General features: G+C 46.5%; 1 protein-coding gene and 1 long non-coding RNA gene across 11 annotated transcripts in view; one reads left to right on the forward strand and one right to left on the reverse strand.

Moving 5' to 3' along the window:
• Positions 1 to 16,254, reverse strand: part of DCDC1 (doublecortin domain containing 1) — a 962,215-nt gene that overhangs the window by 315,757 nt on the left and 630,204 nt on the right. For all 10 annotated transcript variants that reach the window (XM_063944440.1, XM_063944436.1, XM_063944437.1 and 7 more), the window contains 4 exons: positions 13,845 to 13,963; positions 12,799 to 12,859; positions 10,001 to 10,138; positions 8,359 to 8,480 (listed from right to left, as the gene is read on the reverse strand). In XM_063944440.1, the coding sequence (XP_063800510.1) occupies positions 8,359 to 8,480; positions 10,001 to 10,138; positions 12,799 to 12,859; positions 13,845 to 13,963 (440 nt within the window). The remainder of the gene's footprint in view (positions 1 to 8,358; positions 8,481 to 10,000; positions 10,139 to 12,798; positions 12,860 to 13,844; positions 13,964 to 16,254) is intronic.
• Positions 9,257 to 16,254, forward strand: part of LOC134968890 (uncharacterized) — a 44,151-nt gene continuing 37,153 nt past the window's right edge. The window contains exon 1 of the long non-coding RNA XR_010189350.1: positions 9,257 to 9,397. This is a non-coding gene — a long non-coding RNA (uncharacterized LOC134968890). The remainder of the gene's footprint in view (positions 9,398 to 16,254) is intronic.

The raw sequence follows: 16,254 nt of genomic DNA on the forward strand, positions 1-16,254 counted from the left end.
CAAGTTGAATTGTGCTACAAATCCAACGAGCAATCGTCTGCTTAGAAGCAGGAGCACCCAGCTTGTTGGGTGCATACAGTATAAACAGCGAGTCAGATTTTCTGACTCCAGCCGTCCTTGAAATATATATTTTCAATGCCCGGACAACGTCCAGCAACTTGGAATCCTCCAAATCGCTAGTAGCCGCAGGCACCACAATAGGCTGGTTCAGGTGAAACGCTGACACCACCTTAGGCAGAAACTGAGGACGCGTCCGCAGTTCTGCCCTGTCCGAATGGAAAATCAGATATGGGCTTTTATACGATAAAGCCGCCAATTCTGATACTCTCCTGGCCGAAGCCAGGGCCAGTAGCATGGTTACTTTCCACGTAAGATATTTCAAATCTACCGATTTGAGTGGCTCAAACCAATGTGATTTGAGAAAATCCAAAACTACATTAAGGTCCCACGGAGCCACTGGGGGCACAACCGGGGCTGTATATGTAGTACTCCTTTCACAAAAGTCTGGACTTCAGGAACTGAAGCCAATTCTTTCTGGAAGAAAATCGACAGGGCCGAAATTTGAACCTTAATGGACCTTAATTTGAGGCCCATAGACAATCCTGTTTGCAGGAAATGTAGGAATCGACCCAGTTGAAATTCCTCCGTGGGGGCCTTCCTGGCCTCACACCACGCAACATATTTTCTCCAAATGCGGTGATAATGTTGTGCAGTCACCTCCTTCCTGGCTTTTACCAGTGTAGGAATGACCTCTTCCGGAATGCCTTTTTCCCTTAGAATTCGGCGTTCAACCGCCATGCCGTCAAACGCAGCCGCGGTAAGTCTTGGAATAGACACGGTCCCTGCTGAAGCAGGTCCCGTCTTAGAGGTAGAGGCCACGGATCTTCCGTGAGCATCTCCTGAAGTTCCGGGTACCAAGTTCTTCTTGGCCAATCCGGAACCACGAGTATCGTTCTTACTCCCCTTTGCCGTATAATTCTCAGTACTTTTGGTATGAGAGGCAGAGGAGGAAACACATACACTGACTGGAACACCCACGGTGTTACCAGAGCGTCCACAGCTATTGCCTGAGGGTCTCTTGACCTGGCGCAATACCTGTCCAGTTTTTTGTTGAGGCGAGACGCCATCATATCCACCTTTGGTTTTTCCCAACGGTTCACAATCATGTGGAAAACTTCTGGATGAAGTCCCCACTCTCCCGGGTGTAGATCGTGTCTGCTGAGGAAGTCTGCTTCCCAGTTGTCCACTCCCGGAATGAACACTGCTGACAGTGCTATCACATGATCTTCCGCCCAGCGAAGAATCCTTGCAGCTTCTGCCATTGCTCTCCTGCTTCTTGTGCCGCCCTGTCTGTTTACGTGGGCGACTGCCGTGATGTTGTCCGACTGGATCAACACCGGCTGACCCTGAAGCAGGGGTTTTGCCAGGCTTAGAGCATTGTAAATCGCTCTTAGCTCCAGTATATTTATGTGAAGAGACATCTCCAGGTTTGACCATACTCCCTGGAAGTTTCTTCCCTGTGTGACCGCTCCCCAGCCTCTCAGACTGGCATCCGTGGTCACCAGGACCCAGTCCTGTATGCCGAATCTGCGGCCCTCTAACAGATGAGCACTCTGCAACCACCAGAGAAGAGACACCCTTGTCCGTGGCGATAAGGTTATCCGCTGATGCATCTGCAGATGCGATCCGGACCATTTGTCCAGCAGATCCCACTGAAAAGTTCGTGCGTGGAATCTGCCGAATGGAATCGCTTCGTAAGAAGCCACCATCTTTCCCAGGACTCTTGTGCATTGATGCACAGACACTTTTCCTGGTTTTAGGAGGTTCCTGACAAGTTCGGATAACTCCTTGGCTTTCTCCTCCGGAAGAAACACCTTTTTCTGAACCGTGTCCAGAATCATTCCCAGGAACAGCAGACGTGTTGTCGGGGTCAACTGAGATTTTGGAAAATTCAGAATCCACCCGTGTTGTTGCAGCACTACTTGGGTTAGTGCTACTCCGTCCTCCAGCTGTTCTCTGGACCTTGCCCTTATCAGGAGATCGTCCAAGTAAGGGATAATTAATACGCCTCTTCTTCGCAGAAGAATCATCATTTCGGCCATTACCTTGGTAAAGACCCGAGGTGCCGTGGACAATCTAAACGGCAGCGTCTGAAACTGATAATGACAGTTTTGCACCACGAACCTGAGGTACCCTTGATGTGAAGGGCAAATTGGGACATGCAGGTAAGCATCTTTTATGTCCAGGGACACCATAAAGTCCCCTTCTTCCAGATTCGCTATCACTGCTCTGAGTGACTCCATCTTGAACTTGAATTTTTGTATGTACAGGTTCAAAGATTTCAGATTTAGAATAGGTCTTACCGAGCCGTCCGGCTTCGGTACCACAAATAGTGTGGAGTAATACCCCTTTCCCTGTTGTAGGAGGGGTACCTTGACTATCACCTGCTGAGAAAACAGCTTGTGAATGGCTTCCAATACCGTCGCCCTGTCTGAGGGAGACGTTGGCAAAGCAGACTTTAGGAACCGGCGAGGGGGAGACTTCTCGAATTCCAACCTGTAACCCTGAGATACTACCTGCAGGATCCAGGCTCCACCTGTGAGCAAGCCCACTGCGCGCTGAAATTCTTGAGTCGACCCCCCACCGCTCCTGAGTCCGCTTGTAAAGCCCCAGCGTCATGCTGAGGGCTTTGCAGAACCCGGGGCGGGCTTCTGTTCCTGGGAAGGAGCTGCTTGCTGCCCTCTCTTACCCTTTCCTCTGCCTCGGGGCAGATATGACTGTCCTTTTGCCCGCTTGTTCTTATAGGACCGAAAGGACTGCGGCTGAAAAGACGGTGTCTTTTTCTGTTGGGAGGGGGTCTGAGGTAAAAAAGTGGATTTTCCGGCAGTTGCCGTGGCCACCAGATCCGATAGACCGACGCCAAATAATTCCTCCCCTTTATACGGCAATACTTCCATATGCCGTTTGGAATCCGCATCACCTGACCACTGTCGCGTCCATAAACTTCTTCTGGCAGATATGGACATCGCACTTACTCTCGATGCCAGAGTGCAAATATCCCTCTGAGCATCTCGCATATAAAGAAAAGCATCCTTTAATTGCTCTAAAGTCAATAAAATACTGTCCCTATCCAGGGTATCAATATTTTCAGTCAGGGAATCCGACCAGACCACCCCAGCACTGCACATCCAGGCTGAGGCGATGGCTGATCGCAGTATAACACCAGTATGTGTGTATATACTTTTTAGGGTAGTTTCCAGCCTCCTATCAGCTGGATCCTTGAGGGCGGCCGTATCAGGAGACGGTAACGCCACTTGTTTTGATAAGCGTGTGAGCGCCTTATCCACCCTAGGGGGTGTTTCCCAGCGCGCCCTAACCTCTGGCGGGAAAGGGTATAATGCCAATAACTTTTTTGAAATTAGCACTTTTCTATCTGGGTTAACCCACGCTTCATCACATACATCATTCAATTCCTCTGATTCAGGAAAAACTACAGGTAGTTTTTTCACACCCCACATAATACCCCTTTTTGTGGTACTTGCAGTATCAGAGATATGTAAAGTCTCCTTCATTGCCGTGATCATATAACGTGTGGCCCTACTGGAAAATACGTTTGTTTCTTCACCGTCGACACTAGATTCAGTGTCCGTGTCTGGGTCTGTGTCGACCGACTGAGGTAAAGGGCGTTTTACAGCCCCTGACGGTGTCTGAGACGCCTGGGCAGGTACTAACTGGTTTGCCGGCCGTCTCATGTCATCAACTGATTTTTGTAATGTGCTGACATTATCACGTAATTCCATAAACAAAGCCATCCATTCCGGTGTCGACTCCCTGGTGGGTGACATCACCATTACCGGCAATTGCTCTGCCTCCACACCAACATCGTCCTCATACATGTCGACACACACGTACCGACACACAGCAGACACACAGGGAATGCTCTATTGAAGACAGGACCCCACTAGCCCTTTGGGGAGACAGAGGGAGAGTTTGCCAGCACACACCCAAGCGCTATAATATATATGGGAACAACCCTATATAAGTGTTGTATCCTTATAGCAGCTTAAATATAGTAATATCGCCAAAAAAGTGCCCCCCTCTCTGTTTTACCCTGTTTCTGTAGTGCAGTGCAGGGGAGAGTCCTGGGAGCCTTCCTCACAGCGGAGCTGAGCAGGAAAATGGCGCTGTGTGCTGAGGAGAATAAGCCCCGCCCCCTATTTCGGCGGGCTCTTCTCCCGGAGTTTGTGAGATCTGGCAGGGGTTAAATACATCCATATAGCCTCAAGGGCTATATGTGATGTATTTTTAGCCATAAAAAAGGTATTATACATTGCTGCCCAGGGCGCCCCCCCCAGCGCCCTGCACCCTCAGTGACCGCTGTGTGAAGTGTGCTGACAACAATGGCGCACAGCTGCAGTGCTGTGCGCTACCTCATGAAGACTGAAAAGTCTTCTGCCGCCTGTTTCTGGACCTCTTCAATCTTCGGCATCTGCAAGGGGGGTCGGCGGCGCGGCTCCGGGACCGGACTCCATGGCTGGGCCTGTGTTCGATCCCTCTGGAGCTAATGGTGTCCAGTAGCCTAAGAAGCCAATCCATCCTGCACGCAGGTGAGTTCACTTCTCTCCCCTAAGTCCCTCGATGCAGTGAGCCTGTTGCCAGCAGGACTCACTGAAAATAAAAAACCTAAAAACTTTTTCTAAGCAGCTCTTTAGGAGAGCCACCTAGATTGCACCCTGCTCGGACGGGCACAAAAACCTAACTGAGGCTTGGAGGAGGGTCATAGGGGGAGGAGCCAGTGCACACCACCTGATCCTAAAGCTTTATTTTTGTGCCCTGTCTCCTGCGGAGCCGCTAATCCCCATGGTCCTGACGGAGTCCCAGCATCCACTAGGACGTCAGAGAAATTGGCAGTACTGTAATATTGGTTACTACAGTAGTTGAGTGCAGGGCTGCCAAGAGAAATCCTGGGCCCCAGTACAGTAAACTTCCCGGGGGCACCCTGCAGGGGGTGTAGCCACAACCTGTTAGTTGCATGGCTGCACCACTTTGGGGGCATGTCTAGCACACGAGAAGTACCCACTCACAGGAGCATGACTTACCTCCCAGCAGTGGGGACAAAAGTGTTCAAAGTTGAATAAACTGAAATGTTGACTTGCACATTAGTGGTCATCACCAGAATATATTGTTACATTAGTAAGTCCCGAGAGTGCCACAGTATTTCTGCTTATAGCCTTATACTACCTGTAATCACACTAAGGGCACCCGGACTATTGTGCAATATTTTGGACAGAATGCCAGCCATGACATATATAGATATAGATAGATATATACACACAGGGATGTGGTTACGTGACCAGTAGTCAGGAGACTGCCGGTCACAATACCGACGCCGAGATCCCGAATCTTGAATATCCCGCCGGTCGGCATGCCGACTAACAGGGACTATTCCCACTCGTGGGTGTCCATGACACCCATAGAGTGGCAAAAGAACCTGTGGTGAACGCAGCAAGCCCGCAAGGGGCTTTGTTGCATTCGCTACCCCCACGGGCCATCTAAATGCTGGGATATCTGCGTCGAGGTGGTGAATGGCAGTCTCCCGACCGCCAGTCACACAAACCCAACCCATACACACACACGCTCACACACACACACACACACACACACACACACACACACACACACACACACACACACACGTGTATACTGGATATAGGTAGACATTACACACATACATACAGGGCAGTAGAAAGTCTGGCTTTGCCCAGGTACTTTTCAGGGGGCGTGGCCTATTCACAGAAGGCATGGTCATGTACCCTTTGAAAAAAATACCCAATGCTCGCCATGCTTCGGGCAAGGTGCTTCGCTCGTCACAGGTTACCGTTCCAGTCGTAGTCCACGTGGATCTTTAAGTATGAAAAAATCCAAAAAATTAAAAAATTAAAAAAGTGAAAAACTCATGTCCACCTTTTGACCTGTCGACCTAGTACATGTCGACCTAATGACCATGTCGACTTATTGACCATGTCATTGTCAACCTAATGCATGTCTACCTTCAGTGGTCGACCTAATGACTGTTGACCTAAGCTGTGTCGACCTAACGACCGTATCCCCCCACTCTATAGTCAGAATCACTCCTTATAAATGTCTCTGGTTCCCCACAGCTGGTCTATTACTCATTATCATTGTCACACCAAAATACATCACAAAATCTGGGTTTTAAAGAAGAGCTCCAAAAGAAATGTAAAAGTCAGGGGTTCTGTAGATAATAAAAAAGTTAAAATAAAAAAAGAGCACTTGACTGTCACAGTTTATTCCCTTGATCGCGTGACGCATTTGAGACCAACAGAGTGCTTGGCAATGCCTCCTCACCACTGATGTACTACTCACCAGAATAGGACAATTTCACGATAAAGTGCACCAACAACAGCCACAAAGAAGAGGGGGGCATATCATGTGGTGAACCAGTCAGACACATTGTAGATCCCAGCAGATCCAGAGTACAGAGGGTAAGTAATCACCTTTACAATACTACTACCGGCTACTGCTCACTAGGGGTCTAATATGTTTTAGCTGACCCAGCGGATCCCCTGATCTCTGCACCATCCAGTGATGCAGCAAATGTAAAAGGCCTGCTGGATCTGGTGGAACACAGGACTACAGGTAGCGCTCTGTACTTGTATTTATTTAACCAATGCAATGACCTCCATACCTGCATTGTCAGTTTGAGCCGCACATGAGGCCTGATTCATGTCCGGTTGTTAGTACGGTGCATGCCAGAAAGTACTGATGTTCGGTACAGTACGGGTTTGCAATGTCGGTCGCACTACAGCGTCCTAGGCAGGGGCGGATTGGGAACAAATGCGGCCCTGGAAAAATTTGTTCTAGTGGCCCCACTTGGGCAGCACCAGAGGTGTAAGGTCTAGCCATGGGCCATGGCAGCAGCACCCTCCCCCCAAGACTTTCCAGATAGTGGGCATGTCCAGCATCAAGGGAGTGTTAAAAGGAAATAAAATTAAATATTATGAGCACATTATATGATACACCTTTAGAATTTAGGAAACTGTATCATTCTTTAGAAAGATATATTTTCTTGCTTATTACACCAACCGTATCGCAATCACTATTCACTCAATCTTATATGTCAGCCAAGCAGGCAGACAGAGCATACACTAGATCATCTGCAATCACAGGCTAAGTGGCAAAGTCATTTTCATATATGCAAATTGTTTGGCATCTTATTCATTATGTCTGTAAATAGAACCACATGTCCTCAAACAAAACAGGCCCCCGCGGGTGCGTCGGCCCACCGGGAATCTTCCCTATAGACCCTATGGCCAATCCGCCTCTGGTCCTAGGACACAGCTCGCATCAGTAATGCATGCAAGAAGCGGGACGTCTGCTGCTGCATTACCGTATTAGAGCTATCGCTGCTGCTTCTATGTAAGCAGCAGCTGTAACAGCTCCAACCACATCTGAACAGGGCACATAACCTTTAACTTATTTATATTACGTATATCATACCTCCCAACTTCTCATTTCTATAAAGAGGGACACACGCGGTCCCGAAAAAGGGGTGTGGCCTAATAAAAGGGGCATGGCTTCGTGGAGGACCCGCGTTCGTGAGCCACGCCCCCCATTTTCATCACTGAGGGGGCATGCCCAGCGCTCTGTGAGCCGCTGGCATGCCCCCTCTCCCTCTGACTCCAGTGAATAGACGCTGCTCTGCTAAGTAGGGCAGCGAATGCATGAGCCTCCCAACTGCCCCCCCCCCCCCCCCCCGGGGTACACTGCGGCCCGCGGGTGGGACAGTCCCCCAAAAACAGGACTGTCCCGCGAAAATCGGGACAGTTGGGAGGTATGCTTATATTGTAAGTGCAAATAACCTTCCATACAATTTCCCTGTATTTTTTTATAGTGTATGGGGGGGAGGGGGGGAGGGGGATCTTGCTGAGCATCCTCTGAGATGTAGCACATTGCAAATAATTAAAATAATCAACATAAGTAGGCTGATAAAGTAAAGCACCATTTATCTGATAGTAAATGACTTATATTTCACAATAGTGAACAAACAAACCTCTAAGCAATCTCTAATTCCGAGACAGGTCTGAGCAGTGTTACTGAGAAATTTCACACATACATTTGAGGATCCTTTTGAACATACAAAACATTAATACACACTAAAATGTATATCAATATTGCACTTTCCACTCATTTTTTCAACCAGATAAAGATGGACGCTTGCAAGCCAGGGGGCTACTGAGATATTTCAATACTATCTTGGGAATCAATGTAACATAAAACTGAAGGAAAACATCTAATGTCATTGAACAATAAATATCTGTTCTGTCAGTGGCTTACCTTTGAGCTGATGCCTTGCGGTGTTTCTCTTCTAGATTCCTCAGCAATGCCACTGTCAGCTGCTGCAGTTCCCCTGGGTAACCTGCAGGCAGCGGCTGGGCGGCCAGTGGTTGGGAAACATGCTGTTGATTGAAATGGCTGGCATCATTTGTGGAAGTTTTAAACATGAAATGCATCAATGTCATGGTACATATGATTATTTATCCCTTTCAGAGAAGAGGTATCACAATTCTGTGAATTCTGAGAAGGAGACAGAAGGGACGTGTTGGTGCAGTTATTAGATTTTATTAGACATATTTGTCAACTTTTGCAATAAATGCAGAGATTAGATACATAGAAGCACATAGTAACCACTTCCTCTCCAGGGACAACGATATCTGGATAGCTATTTACAAAGTACAAAAGGGCATTTATACACACACACACACACACACACACACACACACACACACACACACACACACACACACACATATAATTTATATATATATATATATATATAAATATATATATATGCATTCGTACACATAAACACACACTACAAAGGCACTCGCTCATATACATGCATAACAGCACTGAGGTCATAAGTTACATTCCAAACCACATATGTGTGGAGTTTGTGTGTTCTCTCTGTTTGTGTGTATTTCCTGTCAATGCTCCAATTTCCTTCCACACTGCAAAAACACTGCTCAGTGGACTTCTGGCAACAATTAATCCTTGTGTGTATGTGTGTCCAGTGGCGTCAGAACATTTTTTGGTTGGGGGGGGCCATGCTAGAATCTCAGTTTGGCGTCCCTAGCTCATGGCCACCTTAGACAGTGGCCATTAGCTTGTGGTGCTGCTTGGCTTGTGAGGAGTCCTACCTTGAGGAGTACTGTGGGAAGAAACATTGTGGAGGAGGGGGCAGGGCTACTAGAGAGGAGGAGGTGGCACCATGGAGGAGGCCAGGAGTCTTCAACCGCAGGAAATGGAGGGAGGCGGTACAGTGGGAGGAGAAAAGGTGGCCGGCCCGTCTGTGGTACAGCATGGGAGAGCCGAGGTGAGTCCGCCGTCCGGCCGTTGGGACCATCGGGAAGCAGGAGGGGCTGTGCATTATCGGAACAGGCTCCCATTGCACGGCTCCTGCACTGCAGAGGAGGAGAGGGTGTAAAGTGCGGCAGCAGCATTTCACTTGACTGCTCGCCGCGCCCCCGCTCCTCCAGTATCGGCACCTCTCTCATGTTTGGTGGGAGCAAGCTTCCCCCCCCCCCCCCCCCCCCCCCCCCATTCCAATGCCCCTGTGTGTGTCCATGTGGCACAGAGTACACATTGTAGACTCCACCAGGGAGTTAATTAATATAATAATAATAATAATAATAATAAATGATGATGATGATAATAATAATAATAATGATAATAATTGATGATGATGATGATGATAATAATAATAATAACAACAATAATAATATTTATTGATATAAACCTTGTAACTTGTTTATTTGAATGACCCAAAATCTTCAATCATAAGCAGTGACATAAATCCTGAAGCACAGATACGTTCTTAGTGAGTGCTATACAGTAGCTGCCAGAAGACAGTTTTGCAAATACTGTAAAACAAAAATATAATTTTTATGTCACTTCTCCAGTGAATATGACAACTGACCTCTGCTGGTGACACTGTGTCAGTATTCAGATGCGCTGGGGACCAGACGTGACGCTGTATGTCATGATCTCCTGCCTGGCTTACCACTTCTCTTACACTTAGCTCCTCTAGGTAGGTCAGGACGAATTCTGGGTACGCCTGTCAGAGAGAAAGTGTAACATTCTAGAAAAGAGCTGCTGCTGTGTATGTACAGTAGGTAATGGTGGCTGGTTTTCCTGTTGGTGTGTGATGTGATATCCAGGTACAGACAACACTAGAGTGCGCACACAGATTGCCTGCAGTTAATCCAGAATTTCCTGCGCAGAACGGCCCATAACTATCGTAGGACCTGTACCTCCATTTATCTTTATACATCATTTTTAATTGAAAAGAGAACATTTATCTCCATTTTCATGTATACTTCTTGTCACAGGACAGAATCATTTATGTCTATTTATATGTCCCTCTTTCTAGCATTCTGTAATTACTCAGTCTATCAAAATCATAAAAGACAGGTTTGTCCGCGTAATGGTCTTGTGTAATGTTTCCGTTCATGAATGTTTGGTCATCAAAAAAATTGAAGAGCAACATTAATATATTTGTAAGCACTTAAGTATGCACTTGAATGTCAATGACCTTGAAAGCTTTGGGAAACCACAGTGAGTGGAAAGGAACAAGTCTGACGTGTGACCTTTCTTTCATACACATATCTACATGTGTCTCACACTTATGTGTTAGCCTGGTCTATTCACCACTGTGATCTAAACACAAAGTATCAAGAAGCTGCTACAGAGTCAGGTGAAGATACAATTCATCCATCATCTATAGAAGTGGTTTTATTCTAAAGTTACAGTATTTTGGGTACAATGGGGGACATTTACTAAGCAGTGATAAGAGTGGAGAAGTGAGCCAGTGGAGAAGTTGCCCCATCAACCAATCAGCAGCTCTGTATAATTTTATAGTATGCAAATTATAGATGTTACTTCAGTGCTGATTGGTTGCCATGGGCACTTCTCCACTGGCTCACTTCTCCGCTCTTATCACTGCTTAGTAAATGTCTCCCTCTGTCTTTTCATCATCTGGTTACCCAGCCTACGCCAGTACTTTCACATGTAAGAAGCTGCTGGCTGCTGATCTTTCATCCCATCAGACAAGGCAACTGCCTGATTATGTCACTCATTCAGTGATTTAGGCAATCCATAACCACTGGCACATTAGGCATGCCTAATGTTAGCACTGCCCTTTTCTATCACTCTGACTGGCAACTGGTTGTTCTAGTCCTTTGGAAGTTGTAATTCTATGGTTCACTACTAACAGAGCTTGGGAACATTGGCGTTTCTATAATGGGTGCAATGGGTGCGGTGCACATGGGCTCCTGGGTCCAGGGGGGCCCACACCGCACAAACAGCCCCCATTTTAATACTTACCTTGCCGGAGTCCAGCGTCGGGAGTTGTGATCGTGGCGGAAATCACCACCAAAATGACTGCGGCACATGCTTGGTAGCCAAATTGGTCTCCGGATCATGGCCGGCGCCATGTTTCCGGAGACCTGCGCTTGCGCAGCAGACTCCGGCACAATGCTGGAGTCTGCAGCGCCGTAAATAGGAGGGGGCCCACCCGGTGGTGCACACAGGCCCCCTCCACTGTTGAAAAGCCCCTGTTTGGAACTCTTATCATATGGTATTACTGCTCACCTGGGCTCCGGGGAAAGGGGGAAGGGGGGATTTCAGAGAGATCTAGTCTTGTGATCACTGTAATACTCCGAGCCCCTGCGATTGTTATCACCCTGTGATGGATGTAATGATCTATTCCTCAGGATGGGCTAGCACATGAAACATTCTAATTCCCCCATAGTCACATTTCCGTCATCTTCACCTCTCTGCTTATATGTTCTACCTTCTTTCATTTCACAACCCATTTGTTTATCTACTATATCTCTGTTTCTGAGACCAGCATCACATATTCAGCTCCATATGACTTCAGTATATCTTTATGAAGCCCCATCTCTTTGTTTAATCATTAGTTACAATCTAGTGGCCAACTAAAGGGCCCCATACACTAGAACGATTATCCCGATTTCATCCAATTTCGGGCATTCAGACCGATATATCGGGTGAAATCAGGCATTTTGGATGAGTTTCCAATCCGATCCGCGTTCCCGTGAGGGTCGGATCGACTCCCCTAGATCGTTAGTGCTGTACCCGTGATAGGTCGGTTCCTGCAGGCATGGCTGGGATCGCATAAGATATATTGCATGCAAAATGTACCAAATCGTATGGAATCAGTCCCGGGAAGCTCCCGGGAGAGTTCAAGGGAAATCGCCTCCGACTTCAGCCTCACACATATCGCTGTAGTGTATGGGGCCCTTTACATGTTACAAAACTGAACCATGGTTTATGAAATTATTAAAAGAATCTGAAACACTGTACAATTGATACAACAGATTTTAGTGACAGCCATTTCTGCATTGTTCTGATGAAATGGTCATTATACTGAAATGTGACTTTTCTGGTAGATGTACTAAGATCACAGGGTGGAAGGTTGTGGTGCTGATGGATGTCACTGTACATTATAATTGGATTTTATATAAACAGTCAATCACCTTTAGTTTATCTTTGTATGATTTGTTTAATAATACCAATTTGTGCCAATGTATTTTCAGTAAGGTACCTGAATCTAGACAGCTCTGATTTTGCTTGCGTACGGATAGATGACACAAAGCAGGAATCTGCGTTAAGCATTTAGAACACCTACAACTATGAAATCCAGAACATTGACACCAGCCAGACCAAAACAGGCCATGTCTAAGGTACACATACCTTAGGAAAGATTGAGCCCTTGTTTCCAAAGCCCCATATTTGTCCGCCGTTATCGCTCCCCCTGAAATGTAAATATCAGTGTTTGAGTTCTGCTGCCATCAGGGGAAGATTGACACTTTCCATGTTTGTCTCAGGGAAAGAGATGCTTAGAGAAAGGAAGATGTGTCTCAGCATTGTATTGCTACTCTTCATCATTTATTTCCCTGACATGAGTTACCGTATTGGTGGCAGGCTTCATCGTAACAGTAGCTAAGCAAGTAACTTAATCTAAATTGTAGCTCAAACTCATTTAAGTTATAACATTTCAGGACTGTGAATACTACGGTATATGACCTTATGGTGAGGTATGGATGTCATCAGAGGTACAGTATATGTAGGCAGCATACCAAAATGTTGGAAAGGCCCCCAGGTACTCCTGTAGCTTACTTATCAGTTTGTGGCTGCTGTTATGGATATCAATAGGTAGCAGCTCATGCAGTGTTAACCAATCACAGACATCCTTTTGCAAGCTATGATACCGCACAGGCTGATCACTAGAGGGAGCTGCAATAAGATGGAGGAGGTGAGAAATTGTCTGCTGCATGAGACTATGGGGTCTATTTACTAAGCCTTGGATGGGGATAAAGTCAACAGAGATAAAGTACCAGCCAATCCGCTCCTAACTGACATTTCACAGGCTGGGTTTGAAAAATGACAGTTAGGAGCTGGTTGGCTGGTACTTTATCTCCATCCAAAGCTTAGTAAATAGACCCTTATGACACTGCGGCTCCCCACAGTGGTGAGCCACATAGCTGCTGTGCATACTACTATCATTGTAGCTCTACCCCTTGATTTCATCCTTCTAATGAGAACAAGTAAAAAATTTGCCCATAGCAACCAATCTAATTCTAGCTATCATTAAGTAAATTTGATGAAATGATAGTTAGAATCTGACTGGTTGCTACTGGCAACTTCTAGACCTGTCCTATTTAGAAGCTATGAGCCATTTCCCCCATAGTTACGTGTAATGCATAGATAGTTATTGCCTCTGTCTTACCTCTACTTACCTTTTTTGGAGTGTCAGTCTATAACCGTGCAACAAAGACCCGTCTCGAGAACTTAGTAAAACGGGCCGTCCAACTGCCAGGCAGACCTGTGGCATGACTTTACTCAGGATCATACCCGCCTAGGAGAAAGACATTACAGCTGTGAATGGTACCAGAATATGAAACATTTTATCTTAATAAAGAGGTCGTCCTAGCTGAATAATCAAACATATTAGCAATCTCCAGAAGCTTGATATTATCCACAACTTAGCGTTCCATCCCTGTTTACTGCCAGTGATCCTTTTTACTACCGTGGGAGCATTTTACAGGTCACTGCGCAGCGAAAGAGACCTCTGGTATTTCCATTCTGCCTGATCCTGCATGTGTCTCGCAGGGAAATGATGCAGGTCCCGTAACGTGTCACTTGCTCTACTTCTGACACCTAAGTGCTGACAAAAGGCTGGTGAACCGGAAAGATTGCAGAAATACTGCAGATAATTAAGAAAAATTAGACATAGATTAGTTGCGGGAGCTAGCTGCACGGTTGTTAGAGGGTTAAGAGGATTTGCCAAGATGTGGCGGTCAGTCATCTGGCAATGATGGAGTTAATCATTTGGCAGCACTGGTCTGCATGTAAAGAGCGTCAGGTGATCGCAATCATCTATTACCCTGTAGCAAGAGGGAAAAAGTAGATTGATCTAAAAGTGGGAAAGGTTCTCTAAGAAGACAGAGGCCATGGCTGAAGTTTTCAGAGTTTTGTAAGCAGGAAGAGGAACTAAAGTAATCGTTAGATGCGGAGGAGAAAGGATTTAAAAAAAAAAATATTTGTAATGTACAATGGGGGTCATTCTGAGTTGTTCGCTCGTTGCCAATTTTCGCAACGGAGCGATTAAGGCTAAAATGCGCATGCACATGGTTCGCAGTGCGCATACGGTTAGTATTTTAACACAAAACAGTAGATTTACTCACGCCCGAACGAAGATTTTTCATCGTTGAAGTGATCAGAGTGTGATTGACAGGAAGTGGGTGTTTCTGGGCGGAAACTGGCCGTTTTCTAGGAGTGTGCGGAAAAACGCAGGCGTGTCAGGGAAAAACGCGGGAGTGTCTGGAGAAACGGGGGAGTGGCTGGCCGAACGCTGGGCGTGTGAAACGGCCTGAGCTGATCGCAATCTGTGATTAAGTCTGGAGCTACTCAGAAACTGCTAAGACATTTTTATTGGCAATTCTGCTAATCTTTCGTTCGCAATTCTGCTAAGCTAAGATACACTCCCAGAGGGCGGCGGCTTAGCGTGTGCAATGCTGCTAAAATCTGCTAGCGAGCGAACAACTCGGAATCACCCCCAATACTTCCACTTACTATTGCTTCCCTTATAACGCCACCCTGCATAGGTAGGCTTGCCATACTATCCCTTTAAACTGGGACACTAATGAATTACACAGGTTCTGTGGCTGGCTGACTTCAAGCCTGAATTTCACATGGTTTTTAATCAGCCACAGAACCTGTGTAATCCATGAGCATCCCCGTTTAAAGGGATGGTATGGTAAGCCAATGCATAGGGATATATTTAAGGGAGTAGTGTTGTTAAAATAGTGTGATCAAACACATACAAAGCAGAGTAAGGGGGCTTGAACGCATTGCAAATAAGGCTTTCAAGTGTGCCATGTTTTTAGCTCTGATGGGTGATTTAAATCTTGTTTTAGTGATACTGCAACAATAGCAAAATCATGACAAGATCACATATAGACTAGATGGCAAAGCTTGTCTGCCCTATATGCAAGTAAAGAACTGCTGCCTTGTAAAAGGCGCCATCTAGCTGTGCACTGAGCACAGTGACACGGCACCAGACGTACAACTTGCACTCTCAAGATGGTACAATAGCACTGTGTCAGTCTTCATTTCTGCTCTGTATATGTACTGCCAGAGTGATGCTAGAGAGTTAAAGGGAGGATACGGATACAGCAAGCAGCCATATAAAACCATAACTGTTACAAGGCTCAGAGGCACGGAGAGGGGGTGGGCAGTGGGTACTCTGGTTGCATTGCACACAGCGGGCAGGTAGGTAGAGAGGCTGACTGCTTCAGCAGTCTCTCTCCCCCAGAGCAGCACATGAAGTCAGCCTCTCTTCTATGTGCAGTGGGGAGACAATTGCACCCGCCGCCCATCAAATCTTATATAGGCGCTCCTCGCGTGCTGCCGCACATAACTAATAGTTATTTTTTTCTTTTGTAAGGAGGGGGCCTGGCCACACCTCCCCTGTTATTCATGCCCCCTCCCATTACCGGGGCCAACCATAGCTGTCGGCCTCCCTGACAAGGCTCAAGGCAGCCTCAGCTCGTAGCTCCACCAAATTATAGTGGTATCAGGTGATATAATATTGGTGCATTATAAATATTCAATGATTGGAATAATAACTTTGTGTCCAACCTTCCT

This window comes from Pseudophryne corroboree, chromosome 11 (genome assembly GCF_028390025.1).
Source record: "Pseudophryne corroboree isolate aPseCor3 chromosome 11, aPseCor3.hap2, whole genome shotgun sequence".
Lineage (NCBI taxonomy): Eukaryota > Metazoa > Chordata > Amphibia > Anura > Myobatrachidae > Pseudophryne > Pseudophryne corroboree.